The sequence below is a fragment of the Nycticebus coucang genome, chromosome 4 (assembly GCF_027406575.1).
Source record: "Nycticebus coucang isolate mNycCou1 chromosome 4, mNycCou1.pri, whole genome shotgun sequence".
Taxonomy (NCBI): domain Eukaryota; kingdom Metazoa; phylum Chordata; class Mammalia; order Primates; family Lorisidae; genus Nycticebus; species Nycticebus coucang.
Genome location: NC_069783.1, coordinates 145385859 through 145405912, shown reverse-complemented (window position 1 = coordinate 145405912; position 20054 = coordinate 145385859). Strand labels below are relative to the sequence as shown.

The 20054-nt window shown below is 47.4% G+C and overlaps 1 protein-coding gene across 5 annotated transcripts in view; it reads left to right on the top strand.

Moving 5' to 3' along the window:
* Positions 1–4080: 4080 nt before the first annotated feature.
* Positions 4081–20054, top strand: part of TPST2 (tyrosylprotein sulfotransferase 2) — a 53145-nt gene continuing 37171 nt past the window's right edge. Inside the window, exon 1 of one of the 5 annotated variants that reach the window (XM_053588480.1) lies at positions 4081–4099. Coding sequence is in view for 2 of the 5 variants with exons in the window: in XM_053588477.1 (XP_053444452.1) it covers positions 4677–4861 (185 nt within the window). In the remaining 3 variants the exon portion in view is untranslated. Of the gene's footprint in view, positions 4100–4261; positions 4374–4400; positions 4862–20054 lie in introns of those variants that run through there. The other 4 variants (XM_053588479.1, XM_053588481.1, XM_053588477.1 and 1 more) reach the window with 4 other exon arrangements.

Here is a 20054-nt window from a genome sequence, read left to right as displayed (position 1 = left end):
GACACAGTCATTACTTCATACTGAGTAAACTGAGTGAATGCTTGAAGATATTTTTCTATTAACTCTGTTCCCCTGTGGCTACTTTCTTCTTTATGATTTTGTTTACACACCTGCCCAGAGATTAGTCAGTGTTTAGAAGAAGATGTTTACTGCAAAAGTGATTGTGTTGATGTGGTAACAGGATATTTCCTTTTTAGTTGATTTCAGATAGGTAAATTGAGGTAATGGTGAAAATAACAGATAATAGATTAAGTGTATACGTAACTAGAAAGGTATAAAATCAAACCCCTAAATAAAGATCTTCGCTACACGCCATCTCATTTTGTGTAGTCTGTTTCTTGAATTAATAATTACAGGAGAGAGTTTACACCCACGGCAAAGCTGCTGTTCGTTCACGTCTCTGGTCACACAACACCTTCTATAAAATGACAACTCAACTGTCCATCTTGCCCCAAGATTCTTTGGTTCCAAAGTTGTATGAGTCTCTGGGATTCTGCGATTTGTATCTAAGCTTGTGATTCCCTGATTCCGATGTCAGGCTACAAAGATTCCCATCCTAAATTCCTGATGTCTGTGAGTGCAGCTTTAAGATATAATGGAGTTGAGCCTCACAATCCTACGAGCCACACGAAATTAGCTTTCATATTTTCTCAACTCCAACGTCCTACTGATGGTAACATGCACCATGATTTTATTATTCAAGAAAGGAAAAAAGAGAAATGCTACTATCCATTAAAATGTAACACTGTTGTTTTCTGTTCACTCAGAATTTTTATTTTATCTTTATTTGAGATTTATTTAGACTTAGCAGGGTCCCATCTCTCAGTGTATCAATCTGGTGAGTTTTATAAAAAGGAAAACAAACTAGAGATTCATCATTTAAGTGAGCATGCATAGTCCACATCTTATGGATCACTTTCAACTCAAAGATATTTTAATCTTCTCATAGGTATTAACATATGAAAAAATGTGCATATTAGTATTGCTGAAACAAAATATGTACAATTTGGAAAAACAAATACTGGAAGAAAATAATAACTAAGGTCATTATTTTATATTTAATTTATTGTTTTAATGATAAATTTATGAATAAAACATGTAATAAAAACAGGACATGTAAATATCATAAGCAAAAATAAATAATAAAGACAGAAAGAAACAAGCAAAAGAAATAACATGTTAAAAAGTTAAGAGTGAGCAATCACTTAGGAACTATAAACGCTGGTGTTAGTTCCACGGGTCCTACCCTGTTTTCCCGAAAATAAGACATCCTCCGAAAATAAGACCTACTTACAGGAAAGATAAGATGTCCCCTAAAAATAAGACCTAGCGCATCTTTGGGAGCACACCTTAAAATAAGACACTGTCTTATTTTCGGGGAAACAGGGTAGTTGCAAAGTGCCTCTTCAAATGTGAGCATCTCACCACCTGGAGCAGAATTTCAGAGCTTAAAGATAAGTTATATTTTTGCCTTGAAACTGAAACTTTGAGTTTTGACTTTATCAAGTGCTCAACCCTGGGTCCAATACTGGAGGAAACCACTGGGGCTAGACTTGCCAACTAGTCATGATGCCCTCAGCCTTCTTGGGGGGCTCCTCTAAGGTCATTTTGACTATGAATGTGTTTTGCCCCTAATATAGACTTTAGAATGTAATGCTGGGGCAAGCTAAGGACATTATCATGTTTCAAGGCTAGCTTCCATGAATCCTGGCACTACAGGCATTTGGAAAGGCAAAGCATTTTGATTACAGAAAATCATCTCCCATCCATGATGACAGGAGGTGACCCGCAATCTTTTAGGCGTTGGGGCATGGGCACAGAGTTGGAGAATGTACTTCAGGGGACAGGGGCAAAGGACCACCCAAGGGCACTGACCGCTTTTGTGCCAGCACGAGGTGCTGATAAACACACAGAAACTGAGTTTTTGGGGGAAAATGTGCTTCTGGATTGCCCTGAGCAGGTTCTAGAGAGATGAGCACCATTGTCCGTGGCAAGCAGACATCTGGGCCAGATATCTAGGATCAAAGTTTGCTTTGTAAAGCCTAGATACCCACAACTAGCAGGAGAAGAGAACCTAACCCCACATCCAGCAGGAGAAGAGAACCCACCCATCTGCCCTCACTTCCTGCCCTCTGCTGAATCATCTCCTTCTCCAGTGTAGTGGAAAAGAGTGAGAGAGGCCTGACATTGCATTCCAGCTCTGACAATTACCAGCTGTTGTCCCCGGTCAAACCAAATTACCTGAGGGAGCTTCTGTTTCCTCATCTGTAAAATGGGAGTAATGACCACAAAACTTCAAAAGGTAGTTGAGAAGGGTAAATGACCACCTTAAACATAATACTTATAAGACACTTGGCACGTAGCAAGTGCCTGAGTCCAATGTAATTACTGATGCAGCAACAACATCATCTCTTGAACATCAGAGTTGGAAAGAGTTTTAGAATCAATACATTTTATGTTACTTGTATTGTTCCTGCTTTTGACAAATATTGATTGAAGACCTCCTGAGTGCCGGGCTTCATATAGTTTGCTGGGAAGATGGGCTGGGGAAGAAGACAGAAGAGGCCCCTGCCCTGGGCTTTCCCAGGCTGGGATGCAGATAAGAGAAATGAACTCCTTCATTTGCATCCAGCCTGGCAGACTACTCTAATCTCTTATTTTCACCACATCCTGTCCACTCTGTGCTTCATAGAAGGCCCATGCTCACACCCTTCCTGCTGGGTCTTTGCACCTACTGTTCACTGCGACTGACATACTGCCCCCGGCCCCAGCCATGTCTCAGTCATGAAATGAACACCCTTGATCCTCCTTCCCTGGCCCAGTTTAATCCTGCCTGCCCCTGCCTGGCCAGTTACAGATGCTCATGTTACCAGGAAGCCTTGTTGGAAGGGCTGACTTTCCCCCACTCAGATGCAGGGCCCTAGTCCTCGGGTTCACCTGCTGAATCCCAGTGTCCAGCACAGAATACTCAGGGAATGCTGTTGCTACAGTGTTACTAAATGAATGCCCCCATTCAGACCTCTTCCTTAGATCCTCATTTCTTCATCTACAAAAGGACTTCATAAAACACCCAGTTGGTGTTTACCATCAAATTGCTCATATAGAGTCTCTAATACACGCAGCAAACACTATATAAGATCGTTTTATTGTTTTCAGATGTAACAGCCAGCTCCATGGAGGCTGCACATTTTGTTAGTTCCAGCATCTTTCACATGGTAGGCACTATTTATTGGACACAAGAATGAATGAATGAATGAATGAATGAGTTACGAATGAACATATGGCTGGTCATGGGCAAAACTTCCTATCCGTATGCCTTGATTTCCATATATGTATATGTGTGTGTATAATGTTTGCTGTTACAGTTGTAACTATTACAGAAATTTATTTTAAACACCTGATACAGGATGAATATAAAGTTCGTGTGCAAATCAAATTAAAATAGTTTAACATGGTAAATTGCACACCAACTTTATGTCCACCCTGTATATACATATATACATATGATTAAAAGAGAACAACAAATCCAAGTTCACAGGGAAAAGTAAGTCTGCACATCTTCCTCCCCTTTTCCCTCAGCAATTCAATGCATAAATACACAGAGGCACAGAGAGGTTATATATCCTACACTGAACTGAGATTTACCAGCCTGGAGTTATGTTTCATTCGTGTATAGCAAGGTTTCTCGACTTCTGCATTATTGGCACTCAGGGCTTGATGGTTCTTTTGTTGGTGTTGCAGGACTGTCCTGTGCACTGTAGGACGTTCAGCAGCATCCCAAGCCTCTGGTCACTGGATGCCAGTAGGAACCCTTCACCTCTCCGGTGTGACAACCAAAAATGTCTTGGTCATCGCCAAATAACAGGGTGGGGTACGATGTCAGGGCAAAATCCCACCCCTCCCTTGAAACCACCGACGTACGTGAATATACACCAGACACAGTCCTTCCTTCTTTTTTGTTTTACATAAACACCACAAATACACCTCACTCTGGGTCTCGTTTTTTCTCTTATACCTTTTTGATGATTATTCCACTTCACTGCTTATAGGCAGAGAAGAACTTCTCTTAAACGGAACCGTCGCGGAGGAAAGAAAAGTGGTGAGCTGCCGGTCCTAGTGGGGTAAGCCAGCAAACGTGCAGAGGATCCAGGGCGGCTGGTCCGCCTCTGCTCACCGCGCCCAGCAGAGGCGGGCTGGAGGGGGCGGGGAGAGGCCGTGGGCGGGACCGCGTCCCGGGTCCGCCCACGCGCGACGTCACGGCGCCGCGGCCCCGCCCCCCGCCCCCCGCGGGCACCACCCCCTCCCCCGGCCGGGGCGGCTGGTGAGCCGCGAGTCGCTGAGCGCGCGGGGCAGCCTCGCCGCGCCTGGGCACGGTAGGTGGCCTTGGGGCGGCGCCGGAGGCCTCGGGCTGCAGCTGGGGGTGCCGGCCTGGGGCGCGGGCGGGTCGGCCTCGGGCACCGGGGAGCCCTCCGTCCTGACGGCTTCCTCCGGGCCCGGCGTGGCTGCTCGCGCTCGGGGGCTGGGATCTGGGAGGCAGGCGGCGCGGGCGGGTGGTTCGAGGATCCGCACCCGTCCGGCGCCCCGAGCGCTTTCCACCGGGTGCAGCATGGACCGGGCCCCAGTTTCCGCGCTTCTCACTTCGGACCCTGCTCCCAGGACACGTCCAGCCTCTGTATATGTCTGTGTTGAGAAGGGTGGCCAGAGGAGCGGCGTGTCTTCGTTTCCGAGCCCCGACCTCTCCCAGGCGCGCGGGGACCCCAGGCGGCCGCTGGGGTGCGTGGAAGTTAACTTGCAGCCGCGGTGGAGTTGTGAGGCGTGTCAGAAGTGGAGGCGTGGAGGGCGGAAATCGCTGGCTAGGGAGGTGGGTGCCGAGAGCAAGGGGTGGGGGGAATCCCTGATGAACTTGGAGGTCACCCGCGGAGACAGGGGCGAAGTTTGACCAGAGAGTTCTCATCCAGCCCAGGCAACCTTCCTCTCCCAGTGTGAGCTGGATGGGATGTACCCATTTACCGCCAGACTGGAAGGGGCAGCCAGGGAGGGCCATGGTCTCAGAGGTTGGGCGCGCCTGAACTGGCAAAATCCTTATTACTTGGGACAGAGGTCAAGGTCCTGCTCTCTCAAAGCCGCATTCCCTTGGGAGGAAACATCCTTTTTAGTACAGTCATTAGAAAGCATTATGCTTATTGCTTTCCCCCTTCCCTTTTACAGATGGGGAAACTGAGGCTTGGAGAGGTTGTGTGTTGTGGCCTTAGGACCCAGAGTTAGCATGTGGCAGAGCTGAAACTCACCCACAGGCCTTTTGACTTCATGTCCTTTATGAATGTTGGAGAGGGGGGATAGCCAACTCCTACTCATACTTCAGAAGCCTCTTCAGGCACCACACCCTCCGGAAACCTTCCCTGGCATTTCCCAGGCATTGTTGGGTGCTTCCTGTTTTAAACCCTACTTACTGAGGTGGTCAATTCTTTTTCTCACATTCCAGTCCCCTTGCCATGTCTTCCAGACTGGACTATGGATACCTCTCCCCATCCCTCATCTCATTCTCCTTTCATTCTAGTGGGGTTGTCTGATGGTTGGCCAGGCTTCTAGGTTTGAACAGATCTGAGTGTGACTCATAGTGGTTTAGTAGTGATGTAGCCTGGGTGAGTCATCCCAACCCCCCTGCTCTTCCATCAGACTCAGTTTCCATGACTGTAAAGCTGAGTTTGTTAGATTGTGCTAAAGGAGTTATTATGTCATTTGAGAATTGTACCCTCATTGAACCCCTATTGCTCTATTATTTACTTAATATATTTGTATCACCTTATTTTTAAACATCTCGTGTCGAGATAGAATTCACATACCATGTGATTCACCTTTTCAAAGTATACACTTCAGTGGTTTTTATTTGTGTGCCTATCGCCACTCTCTAATTTTAGAACATTTTTATCATCCCAGAAAGAAACCCTGTATCCATTAACAATCAATCTCTAATACTCCCCCTCCATCCCCTAGCAACCATTAATCTTCTCTGCATCTGTGAGTTTGCCTGTGCTGGACATTTCATATAAATGGAATCATACTCTATATACAGCCACCTGTAACCAGTACTTCTTTCCTTTTTAAGGCTGAGTACTATTCTATTGTATGTATGTATTTACCTCATTCTGTTTATCATTTGATGGTCAGTCTTGTGGGTTATTTCCATTTTTTGGCTTTTGTGAATAATGCTGCTGTGAACATTCACGTGCAAGTCTTTGTGTGGATAAATGTTTTCACTTCTCTCAGGAACTTCCCTGGGCATGGAGTTGCAGGGTCACATAGTAACTTTGAGTCTAACCTTTTGAGGAACTGCCAAGGCTGTTTTCAGAAACAGTGGTACCAATTTATAGTCCCACCAGCCTGTGTGTGAGGATTCCAATAATCTTAAATTTAGTCTCCTCTTAAGCAGTGATAATCCTTGACATCACTGGCTTTGACGTGTTAGTTATAAATTCTTTTCTTTTATTTATTTATTTATTTTGTTTGTTTGTTTGTTTGTTTGTTTTGAGACAGTCTCACTCTGGTGCCCTGGGTAGAGTGCTGAGGCATCATAGCTGACAGCAGCCTCAAATTCTTGGGTTCAAGTGATTCTCTTGCCTCAGCCTCCCTAGTAGCTGGGACTACAGGCACCTGCTGCAATGCCCAGCTGGTTTCTATATTTGTAGTAGAAATGGGGTCTCGCTCTTGTTCAGGCTGGTCTTGAATTCCTGAGCTCAAACAATCCACCTGGCTTGGCCTCCCAGAGTACTAGGATGATAGGGTTAGCCACCATGCCTGGCCTGTAAGTTATTTTCTAATACACATTAAATTAAGTGCCTCAGAAGAATGAGGGGTATCCTACATGTCACCAACAGCATCTCTGGGACCATCAGTTAGGAAACAGATCAAACCTGTACAGTGGTTATCCAAGGTATGTATATGCTTATGGTCTTCCTGGTAATGGTGACAAAAACTTGTGGAAGCAGGTGTGGGGCTGGTGAAAGACTAGTTGCTCCCAGAGCCCACCCCAGGACTTGGCACATAGTGTTAGGAAGGGGTAAAGGAAAGGTGGGAACTGCTCACATCTTCCCATCCCAGGTTAACAGAGCTCTCTTGATAGCTGAGGCTTTGTGGAGGCCATAGAGATTCTTGGTGGGTTTCTTGGTCCATAACCCAAAAGGAAGTCTTGTCCCTTGGCCCTGAAATCAAGTCTGGTCCTGTCTGTGCCCCACATGGACCCTCATGCTTATTCAGGTGGCCACATGAAGGGCCTGAGTTGCTGCTGCTTATTTTAAGAGGTGCCACCCCCAGGCTTGAGTTAGAAATGCTACATCTGTGACCATCCCAGGCACACAGACGTCCCCACCTTCAGACATCTCCTCCATACCTGGAACCCCAAACCTTCTACGTCATGCTCCTTGCTTCCGTAAGGTGAGGCTGCATGGGGAGCACCCAGGTCAGAGTGCAGTGTTTTCATGGAAGAAGAAATACATCTTTTTCTTCTTTTTTTTTTTTTTTTTTTTTTTTCACCTTTTTGAGACAAAGTCTCATTCTATTGCCCAAGCTAGAGTGCTGGGTGTCATAACTCATAGCAGCTTCAAACTCTTGGGCTCAAGTGATCCTTTAGACTCAGCCTCCCCAGTAGCTGGGACTACAGGCCATGATGGCCAGCTAGTTTTTTTTGTTTTCGATAGAGATGTATTCTTATTCTTGCTTGGGCTAGTCTCCAGCTCCAGCACCTTCCTTGGCCTCCTGGAGTGCTGGGATTACAAGCTTGAGCCACCACACCTGACCAGTAGTCAGTTCTCTTGAGGTTTGTAGTCTGCTTGTCCTGGAACTTAAAATAGCATTCATGGGCATGTTCCGGATTCCCAGCAACCAGCCTTGTCTCATCTGGATAACTGCTGCCCGGGACAGGTGTTAAGACCATGCCTCTTATTCACTATACCTGGCCCCTATACCTGGTCCTCATGCTTTTATTATTTTTTAAATATGTGCCCTTGGTTTTCCTTTTAGAATCCTGAATTTCTGTGCATTAGAAAGCAGCATAGGGAGCCCAGCAGTTTGAGGTTGCAGTGAGCTGTGATGATGCCACTGTACTGTAGCCCAGCAAGACCTTATCTCAAAATAAATAAATAAATAAAATAAAAACAAAATAAAAAAATTTTTTAAAGCTGGGCATGGTATCTCATGCCTGTAATCCTAGCACTTTCGGAAGCTACGGTGGGTGGATTGCTAGAGCTCAGGAGTTCCAGACCAGCCTGAGCAAGAGCAAGGCCCAATCTCTGTAAAAAATAGAATAATTAGCCAGATGTGGTGTCACATGCCTGTAGTCCCAGCTGCTTGGAAGGCTGAGGCAGGAGGATTGCTTGAGCCCAAGTATTTAAGGTTGCTGTGAGCTAGGACAATGACTGTGCTTTTGCCAGGGCAACAGAGGGAGAACCTGTCTCTAAAAAAAAAAAAAAAAAGGGAAAGAAAAGAAGGAAAGCAGCCTAGGAAAGTGGAAACTGGGTAGGGTGGCTTCCTAGGCAAGGGACTGCCCCTCTCTAGGTCTCCGTGCCGTACTGGGGAAAGAATGGGCAGAGCCTAATCACAGGTCAGATAGGGTAGCATCTTGGAGTCAGTAAGGCTGTTGAAGTATATCATAGATAAGACTTTGTGGATGAATTTGTAATTAAAGTGGCAGATATGCCTTCACAGACTGGGGATAGTGACCAGAATCGTGCCTCTTCGAAAGCACAGGTAGGTTTGATTTGCCATCTGGTGTCATGGAGACTCCTCTGGATAGCAGCAGCTCCTGGCATCCCCACTCGCTGCCTCTTTCTACTGCCAGCAAGTCCCCTTGCTCTGTGGACCCACGTCTGCCCTGCCTGGGGCCGTGACAGAGGTCTGGGATGCCTGTCCCCTCCCATTTCCCTCCTTAGGGCCTGCCACCTGGGGAGGATTTGCGGGAATGATTCATTCAGGGCAGCCTGGGAGCTTGGCCAAGCCCCAGAAATTGCAGGGAGGACCTTGGAGGGCAGTGCCTGCAAACCCCGGGCAGGAACATCTCCTGTGTGCTCATCTGCAGAATAGAGGTATAAATAGGACCTACCTCCTAGGGTTGTAAGATGGGAGGGGATGGTGGTAAATTACTTACCATGGTACCAGGAAAAAGCCGAAGCCCTAGGGTCGGACAGGCTCTTCGGAATCTTGAGCAGGTCTGTCCTTTGTGAGCCTTAGTTTCTCCATCTCTCAAAAGGCATCAGTTACAAACATAGGTAATATCCAGAGGGCTTGCTAAGTTCTGGGCACTATTCTAGGTATTTTCTGTACTTAACTCATTTGAGATGAACAAGCTGAGGCAGAGGAGTGAAGTAATTTGCACAAAGTCACCCAGCTAGGAAGTGGGAGAGTCAGGATTTAAATCCAGAATCTACACTTTTTTGTGTGTGTGTGTGTGTGACAAAGTCTTGCTCTGTCACCCAGGCTGGAGCATCATAGCTCTCTGCAACCTCAAACTCCTGAATTCAAGCAGTCCTCTTCCCTTCCCTTTGCCCAAGTAGCTGGAACTACAGGTGCACACCACATGCCTGGCTAATCTTTCAAGTAATTTTTTAAAGTTATTTTTTATAAAAGCAGGGTTCATTAATTTGTCCAGCCTAGTCTTGAACTCCTGGCCTCAACTAATCTTCTTGTCTCAGCCTCACAAAGTGTAGGTAGGTGTGGGCCACCATTTTAACTTTAGTTAAATATTACGAATAAATATTCACCTGTTCCCTGTCCATCTAGCCATACACCTTCTCACTTGCTGCACGCTGGTGAGCAGTGGGTGAAAGCTTGGAGACAGCAAGTCCCAACTTTCTCTCTAAATCGCTGTGTGACATTGGGCAAACCGCTTCTCCCCTGAGCCTCAGTGTCTCTGTGTTAAATGGTTGGGTACCGTCTTCAGCATGTCTTCTGTTTAGCTCCCATGCTGTGTGGTTCGAGTTTGGTTTTTTTGTTGTTGTTTTTAATTGAGCCAACATTCAAACATTTCTACAGAAGAATTTTGATTTCTTATTTCTCTTAGAAACTTAGGAGCTCAGGCCAAACTGGAATGGCCTAAAGTTGCCTCTCAGATGGTCACTGTAGTCTCCACCAATCACCATTGTCATTTGAATCTTTAGGGCTGTTAGAACACCTGGGGCTTGCCTGGTAGTGTCACTTGAACAAGCAATTCCATTGCTTTAAAAGCAGTTTTTTTGGCGGCGCCTGTGGCTCAAAGGAGTAGAGCACTGACCCCATATGCTGGAGGTGGCGGGTTCAAACCCAGCCCCGGCCAAAAAAAAAAAAAAAAACAACTGCAAAACGAACAAAAAAACCCCCCTATATTTAAAAAAATAATAATAATAAAAGAAAAGCAGTTTTTTTTTTTTTTTTTGTGACTGAGTCTCACTTTGTCACCATCAGTAGAGTGCCATGTGGGGTCATAGCTCACAGCAACCTCAAACTCTTAGGCTCAAGTAATTCTCTTGCCACTACAGATGCCCAACACAACACTTGATTGTTTTTAGAGATGGGATCTTGCTCTGGCTCAGGCTGGTCTCCACCTCCTGAGCTCATGAGATTTACCCACCTTGGCCTCCCAGAGTGCTAGGATTACAGGCATGAGCCACCGTGCCTGGCCAATTTTTCTTTCTGTTTTTTTTTTTTTTGTAGAGACAGAGTCTCACTGTACCGCCCTCGGGTAGAGTGCCGTGGCGTCACACAGCTCACAGCAACCTCTAACTCTTGGGCTTACGCGATTCTCTTGCCTCAACCTCCTGAGCAGCTGGGACTACAGGCGCCCGCCACAACGCCCGGCTATTTTTTTTTTTTTGTTGCGGTTTGGCCAGGGCTGGGTTTGAACCCACCACCCTTGGCATATGGGGCCGGCGCCCTACTCACTGAGCCACAGGCGCTGCCCCAATTTTTCTTTTTTAAACCAATAGTTCTCCAAGAGCTATTCCTGCTCTGTCTTTTTAGGACATCAGAGGTCTCCCAGTACCCTGTCTACTCTGTCTGTCATTGCAAACCCTCAAGGTTTTTAACACATATGAAGTTATTCCCCATGCCACACTCCCTGGGTGAGGGGTCCTTTTTACTGGGACCTTGGTCCCACTTAACCCACAGTGAGAACCCAGGTAACTGGTTCCGGTCCCCACTTGACCCACAGTGAGATATTTGGGACCAGCTGAGGTCCCTCTGCTGTGGGTCTGTGATCCTGGCACATCTGCACCATCGGCATGGCGGCCAAGACACCATCCCATACCCTTCTCTGTCCTCACAAGGATGCATTTTTGGTCCACAATTCCATTTTCCAGAAACTGTGGCATAGAAATAGTTGAGTCACTTTTCTGAGGTCACTCAGGGCTGAGGTAGCAGCACCAACCCTGGAGGCCACTTGCAAGGGTTCATGCGTGGATCCCAGCTCCCAGCCCCCTGAGGATAGCCACTGAGTGACGCCCTCCCCTGTGTGTACTCTTAGTGCCCCGGCACTTTTTGAGTAAGTACTGGTGGCCAGTTCCTAGCTAGGTGCTGGGGTTCAGGCTTCTTTTTTAACAGTCTCACTTTGTCACCCGTGATAGAGTGCTATGGTGTCATAACTCACAGCAACCTCCAACTCCTGGGTTTAAGTGATTCTCTTGCCTCAGCCTTCCAAGTAGCTGGGACTATAAGCACCCACCACAACACCTGGCTATTTTTAGAGACGAGGTCTCACTCTGGCTCAGGCTGGTCTGGAACCTGTGAGTTCAGACAATTCCACGCGCCTCAGCCTCCTAGAGTGCCAGGATTATAGGTGTGAGCCACCGCACCCAGCCAGGGGGGTGTGAGATTTGAGAAGCAAGGAGGTCCAGATTTTCTGGAGTTTACATTCTGGTGGAGGTATCAGGCAAGAAAATAAGTAGACTACCTTTGGGATCCGAGATGTCAACCTGGGGATTTGGGTGACCACAGCCTCTCAAACCTTAATTTGTATACAAACTCCTTGGCAGCTTCTTAGCATGCAGATTCTGACCAGTGGGTTTGGGGCAGGGCCTAAGACTGCCTTTCAGATCAGCTTCCAGGGCCATGCTGCTGCTTGTCTGAACAACCACATTTGGAATAGTAAGGGCTTAAATTAGAAGTTGGTGGATTACAGCCCATGGGCCAAATCTGTTTTTGTAAATAAAGTTTTATTGGAACACAGCCATGCTTATTTGTGTACGTTTTGTCTGTGGCTGCAGAGTTGAGTAGTTATAATAGAGACCATAGGGTCCGCAAGCTGAAAATATTTGCCTATCCTTTTGCAAAAAAAGTCTGCCAACTTCTGTTCTAATCATCTCTTGGGTCTCTCTAAGTTATATGTAAAAATGTTGTGTTTTGGTGAGGGTTAGCTGGTAATAAAAATAATGACAGATTAATATTTGAGTGCTTACTGGGGACTTAGCTCTTTATGTATACTTTTCTCAGCTCTGCTCTGTTATAGGTGACTATTGTCTCCATTTTATAGGTGAGAAAACTGAGGCTCATAGAGGCTAGGTCACTGGCCCATAGTCTGTGTACCAGTGAGAAAATGAGGCTAATTTGAGCCAAGTTGTCTGAATTGTGTTGGACCATAGCTTCTGCCTGGAGTTTTTTCACAGATCTCAGAGAAGGTTTTGCTATGATTTCTATCTCTCTGAGGGTGTTCAGGTGCCTTTATTCAGCTGTTCTCCCATGTAGTCAATAAATATCTGTGTAGCCTGCACTGAGAGTTTGGAGGCTATGCTAAGTTCTGGGAGGATGTGAGGACTAAGATGAGGTCCCAGGCCTGCGTATTCCAATGGGGGAGGCATCACGGTCTGCTAAGCAACTTGGGAGATCCTGAGTGACAGGAGGCAGTTAGGGAAGGCTTCCTGGAGGAGGTGGTGCAAATTGTGCCCCTAGGAGTTAGCTATGCAGGGGGAGGGTGGGAAGGGTTTTCTGAGGAGAGAGAATCATTGGTGTGAATCATTGTGGCTGTGGCCCGATAAGTTTGGTAGAGTTCATGGTCCAGAGTATAGTCGTGTTTCTGTGCATGCTGGGGTGTGGGGCAGTGGGTGGTGTTAAAATTGGAGATCAGCCAGAGGTAAGAGCCTCAAGTGAAATGCCAGAGAACTTGGATTTTGCCCTGAAGGCTGCTGTTGTCTAGTATGAAGTGTTAAATCACAGAATGAAAATAAGCTTTTTTCCCCATTCTCTGATGACTTTCAGGAGAAAGGAGAAAGTCTCCATCGGGTGCTAACTGTGTCTTCCATGCTCCTCCCCAGACTCTGCTTGTTTAACAAGGCATAGGCCCAGCCAGGCTCCTTCTGAGAGTCTTTCCCAGGCCTGCAGCAGCCTCTAACAAAGAGGATTGCTTCCTTTGCATTTATGTTTGCAGTAACTTTAATTAGTGCATATTTTTCACTGAAGCTGGTGGATTGTAGTTGCCTTTGAGAATATGTTTTAAACATAATGAATGCATTTAACCAAACTAAGTAATAGTAAAGGAGGCTGTGGATGTAGCCAGCATCAGGAAGGTGGTCCTCAGCAGGTAGGAATTTGGAGGGCCCCATGACAGGTGACAGGTCGGGGATGGGTGGGAGGGGGCTGGGCCAGCAGTGACCTTGCTTTTTCCGTTCTGCTTGCTTTTTCCTTGGAGCCCCAGGAGGGTTGCCTGAGGGGTGGGGACGGTTCTGTCAGCTAAGATACGGGTGCAGAGATGTGGTTGCTAGTTAGCTCTGTGGGAGCTGAGTTTCCTCCTCTCTGCCCTTCTCAGTGTGTCTGTGTGTCTGTCTTGGTCTCTGTCTTTATCTCTCCCTGTCTGACTTTCTATCTCTCCTCCCCACCCGTCTTCCGCCACCCCTCCTTCCCATCGCTGTCCCCACTTGGACTCTGTCTCTCTTCCCATCTCTGTGTCTCTCTGTCTTCTCCCGCCCCCACCTGCACCACTCGCCCCTCCCTCCCTTCCTGCCTGCCCCTCCCAGCTTTCCTCTCTATCATTAGAAACTCCTCAGTGACATCCTGCCACAAAACCACCAAGACCCTTGCAGACTTCTGGTGATATGCGAGAAGAGAAACGTGACCACTTCCCATATTAGGGATGGAGGCCCTGCAAGGTCAGGCACCCCACAAGGGCCACCCTAGGCAGCTATGGTTCTGTGCAGCCAGGCCCTTTCCACGCCCCAGGCCCTACTTCCCCTCCCAGTCCAGGGCTGTCAGGGAGGAAGAGGAAGCCTGGGTTGGCAGGAGGAGGGGCAGAATGTTGATTTTGATTTGGGGCATTCAGGGTGTCCGGTACCCTGCCTGGGTGCCGCTGGTGCCTGAATGCGACATCCCCATGTAGTAGTTAGTGCCTTTGCCCTTCAGCATGGTCACTGCTCTGCTTTGGTGTGTGTAGGTAGCAGGGTATATCTGTTGGGTAAGATTTGGGGGAGAAAAGCAAGGTTAGGAATTGGGTCCAGCCTTCCTTTCAGAGATAGGGAAACTAAGGCCCAGAGAGTTGAGGTACTTTGTTCAGGACCATGCAGATAGTTTTGGGGTAGAGAATAGGTCTGGGTTCCCCATGCCCTGGAAGCAGGGAGCATTCAGGGAGTGTCGCGTGAACGCCCCCTCCTGGGATATAGGCAATTCCAGTTCAAGGCCTTGCTCTCTTTCACATACCTGCTGGGGGGTCTCTGGGCAAATTTTTTTACCTTGAGGGTCTGTCTGTAGGTACACTTCAGGCGGGGACATGGCACAGTCCTGGGGATTGCAGAGCAAGCCGTGGGGTCAGAGGTCACTGAATGTCCAGCAGGCAGCTGGTCTGTTCACAGGTTGCTGCACCACATACCCAGAGCTCCCCATTCAGCATGTCTCTCTGGGGCTTGAGAATTTGCATTTCAAATTAGTTCCCACATGCTGCCACTGTTGGTCTGTGATCCTCTGCAGTAGATGTTAAGCAGAGGGAGTGCACAGCCTCTAAAACCAGACAGCATAGGTTCAAAACCCTGCTGTGCCATGAATCTGCTGTGAGATCCCAGGCAAGGACTTTAACCTCTCTGTGCCTCAGTATCCCCATCTGTAAAGTGGGATGAGAGATAGCAGCGCTGTCCTCATAGATGAGTTGTAAGGATTAAATGAGTAAATGCTTACGTGGGCACAGTGCAAGCACTATCTTTGTGTTTGCTAGTCATAGTATTGTTATTCTTACTATCTTTATTATTTAACACACACACACACACACACACACAGACTGTTCTGCTTGTATTGAATCCTTAAGCTTCTGCTCAAGTTGTTCCCTCTACTTGGGATGCTTTTCCCAATCTCTGAACCTGTTAAAATGCAGCTCCTTCTTTTAGAATCAGCTCAAGTTCTTGCCTGAAGTCACCACCCAACCCTACCCCAGCCAGAATCCACGGCCCTTTCCAATACTTGATTCCCCCAAACAAGGTCTCATTTCATTTAGCTGATTACCCTGTTGTTTGGGTGTCAGTCTCCTGTGCTGAACCGTGAGCCCCTACAGATCTGACTTCTCAGGGCTTTACTGGCATAAAGAAAATCTCCCGGAAAACGTCCCTTCCAGTATCCAGCTTTGATGTATTTCAGGGAGGCCATTCCTGCTGGAGGCGGACATCAGAGAAGGCTTCCAAGGCAAAGGGGCAGAGCCTTGCTTGGGATGTGAGGTTTCCTTAATTTGTTAAGTGTATGGGCTTGACACCCCATAGCCCCAGGTTCAAATATGTGTTTTGCCATTTAGTGTGGTGCAGCCTTTGATAATTTAAAAAAAATTTTTGCACCCCTTACCTCTTCATTTTAAAAGGATATTATTGATTGGACATGGTGGCTCACGCTGTATTCCCAGTACTTTGGGAGGCTGAGGAAGGAGCATCACTTAAGGAGCTCTCCCCACAGCATTTTTGCTTCCTGGCAATGACCAGGCAAGTCTGCAGATGGAAATACATTGCAACAAGATCTCAGCCTCCCCACCCCCAACTCTGATCCATTACGAAAAGTCCTTTCTAAATCTGCTTCCAGAATACAGTAAACCATGAGGGCCTGCCTCTTCTCCCTTATCAGTTTCTCTCTGTGATTTTTTGTTTTTCTTTTGAGATAAGAATCTTACTATGCCACCCTCAGTAGAATGCTGTGGCATCACAGCTCACAGCAACCTCAAACTCTTGGGCTTAAGCGATTCTCTTGCTTCAGCCTCCCAAGTAGCTGGGACTACAGGTGCCTGCCACAACGCCCGGCTATTTTTTGTTGTTGTAGTTGTCATTGTTGGTTAGCTGGCCTGGGCCGGGCTTGAACCCGCCAACCTCGGTGCATGTGGCTGGCACTCCCACCACTGTGCTATGGGTACTAAGCCCTCCCTGTGATTTTTTCAAGTGTTCTTGTTTTGAGCAGCTCTTAAAGCGTTTGAAATTCTTCCTGCTTCCAGGAACAAGTGAGAAGGAGGAGGGTCTCAAGGTTTGTTCAAGAGGGATTCCTAGTCTGTGCTGCCTCAGTCTGAGGCTGGCAAACTGTTAACAAAGTCCACCCCTTTCCCTAGTAATATACCCAAAATATCACTGGGATGAAGCCCTCAAGATTCTTGGGTGAACCACAAAAACAAACAAATTAAAAAAACAACAAAAAATCCCACATCAAGGCCATCCTGTTTAGGAACATTACATTCAGCAAATATTTATTACTTGCTTACTTTGGTCAAGCCTCTCCAGAAGGTTTTGGCGGTCAGCCATTGCGAAACCTCCACAGCAGAGAAGTCGAAGGTAATGCAATCAAAAAGCCATAGACTACACTTGACAGCAGAGGAAGGGGCAAGTTAGCGTAAGACTTTCTAAAACGTCAGGTAACCTTGTGACCTTTTAATAAAGATAGCCTAGAGTTGGGTCCTTACATAGAAATTCATATCCACTTCTTTTGGGCAAAAGGAAGGCTGGTTAGCTAGCTACAGCCATCACCCTGAGTCTTCAGGTAAGACTATGGAAATAAATTTTTCTTAGTTTTATCAAAACTTTTTTTTTGAGACAAAGGCTCACTACGTCGCCCTCGGTAGAATGCTGTGGCGTCACAGTTCACAGCAACCTCAAACTCTTGGGCTCAAGCAATTCTTTTGCCTCAGCCTTTCAAGTAGCTGGGACTACAGGCGCCTGCCACAGCACCTGGCTATTTTCTGTTGCAGTTGTCATTGTTGGTTAGCTGGCCTGGGCTGGGTTTGAACCTGCCACCTTTGGTGTATGTGGCTGGTGCCATAACCACTGTGCTACAGGTGCCAAGCCCAAAACGTTTTTTAATATTATGCCAAGGGCTGGAAGAAGTCCACATAAGTGATATAAGTATGTTGAGGTCAAAAAGACCCTACTGTATGTGGACTGTGAGTGGTGGCATAATTCCAAATAACTTAGGGAGGAAAAGAAAGCAGTTTATTGGCTCAGATAAATGGAAAGTTCAGGCACACTTCCTTCAGGTATAGCTGTATCCAGGTGCTGCAGTGTATTAGGACACCAGCTTTTTTGCTCACTGTCTTTAATGGGCTTTCTTTCATGGTAGCTTCATTTCGGGGCATGTTTTCCTAATTCTGTGCAGCAGCCACAGCCATACATTTCACTAGCTTAGCAGTCTTGGCTGGAAGACAGACATTTTTCTGTTTATTTTTACAAGTCCCCAGGATTGATTCATATTCACTCACCTGGAGTCTTGTTCTCATCCCTGCATATCTGTGCCCTCCCACTGACGGGGCTTCAGTTACTGCCCCTGAGCATGGGGTCAGTCTCACTCTGGTCACAAGAACTGAGTTAAGATGCTCACACCAGTGGTGAAGTAGAAATGAGAGGCAAAAGCAGGATTTCTTTCCTAGAGGAGAAAGTGGAAGCAGGAACTGCCATTAATTAAAAGCATTTAACCTGCTCCAATGTGGCATGAAGATCTTTATGTGTGTTTAGCTACTCTCCCATTTCACAGATGAGAAAAGTGAGGCCTGGAGAGGTTAAATGCTTTACCTAACGTCACAAAGGGTGGGGAATTGAAACCCAGGTCTATTTTCCTGCAAAATCCATTCTCTTTTCACTAGTCCCTGATAAAGTTGAGCAAATTTATTGAACAGAAAAGTGAAATATGAATAATGCCTGTGGGTGGGACAGGCTCTGTGTTCAGCATGGGAATACAGAAAAAGAAAAAAACAATGAGGCTAGGCAGGTGACTCCCACCTATAATCCCAGCACTCTGGGAGGCTGAGGTGGTAGATTGCCTGAGCTCATGAGTTCAAGACCAGCCTGAGCCAGAGCGAAACCCCATCTCTAAAAATAGCTGGGCGTTGTGGTAGGTGCTTGTAGTCCCAGCTACTCAAGAGGCTAAGGCAAGGGGGTCATTGAGCCCAAGAGTTTGAGGTTGCTGTGAGCTATGACGCCACAGCACTCTACCCGAGCAAAGTGAGATTCTGTCTCAAAAAAAAAAAAAAGAATGCAGGGCTCCTCAACCCATAAGCACCCACAGTCAAGTATGGGCAATGGGAGGCAACCAGCACTTAAACCATAGAGTGCTGAGGCGTAGGCATAGGGGACCGTGGGACATGGGCTGATGGTGAGTATTTAGTCTTGGTTTTCAGGGAATGCTTCCTGAAGAAGGTGATGTTTAACCTGAGAAGATAACAGGCAGCCAGTAAAAGGTGGGAGAGAGGGTGTGTTGATACTTATTAGCTGGAACTCTTGATTAACAGAGATGGAAACCTGGCTGCTATGGAATTGAGCAAAAAAGTACATGTATTGGCTTATGTAAGGGATGAGCTTCAGGCATGGCTGGATCCAGGGTCCCAACTCATACCAGGGATTTATTTGTGTTTCCATCTCTTGGCTCCGCCTTCCTGGGTTGGCTTCATTCTCAGGCAGGCTGTGCAGATAGTGACTAACAATGGCCCCATGGTTCCAGCCCTGGACCCTACTGGCTTATCCTCTTTGCCATGTTGGTGAGGGCAGATTGCACAATTAAATGGGTGATCAAAAGAGGGCTTGAAGAGGTGACTTATGAGGGAGGAAACTGAGAGTGGATGTTTGGGGAAATGGCATCAGGGTAGTGGGCACAGCTGGCCACAGGCCCTGGGGAGGGGGTCTGCTTGTGTGTGTTTGAGGAAGGGCAGGGGGCCAGTGTGGCAGGAGGAGACTAAGCAAGGCAGGGCCCAGTGGGGAATTTGGGCACAAAGGTAAGAGGTATGGTTTACAGGGACTGGCTTTTCCTCAGGTGGGAGCCATGGGAGTATTCGGAGCAGAGGAGGGCCATGGTCATGGTTCCATGTTCATAAGATCACTCCAGCTGCCTGTTGAAAATCAACTGAGGAGACGGGGGAGAATGAGGGAGGCCAGTGAGGAGGTGGGTTGGAGCAGGGTGGGCTCCAGGCCACCCCAAAGGAGGCTCCCAGAAAACACAAACACCCAGCAGTGCGGGTGGTTGAGACGTGGTGGATTTTGGCTCTGTTTTAAAGGTGAAGTCAACAGGATTTGCTGCTGAATTGGAAGGGGGAGGGAGGGAGGGAAGAAAGAAAAATCGAAGCCTTCCGGATTTTTGGCATGAGCATGAAAGGAGGGAGCTGGGACTAGCTGCGGGTATAGTATGTTGGGAGAAAGACCAGGCTTGATACGTAAACAGAGGTGAGGGGCAGACAGTGGACACCTGAGAGACAGGTTTGGCCTGGAAATAACAAGCTGCAAGTCATCAGGGGGCCTCCAGGGGCACCTCCGGCGGCACTAGCATCTCCTGGATAGAGCAGTGGGGAGATAGCAGCAGAGACAAGTGGCAGAGTGTGAAACTCCTGATACCTGTGCCAGATTGGCTGGATTTGGCCCAGCATGAGGAAAAACCCTGTAAACTTGCTTGCACCATGGGGTGGCTGAGAGGGAGAGAGAGAGGAAGACAAGCAGACGTCACCTCCTTGGCATCTGATCTGAGGGCACCATGGCCCGGCTGCAGGTTTATTGAGTGTGGCTTCATGGGGGGGGGGGGGCAGGGTGTTTGTGCCAGGAGCTGGGTGTGGGTGGCACTATTGGAAACTGAGGCCCAATTCACTTTCATGTTCCTGGCGCTGAGCACCAAGCCCGGCC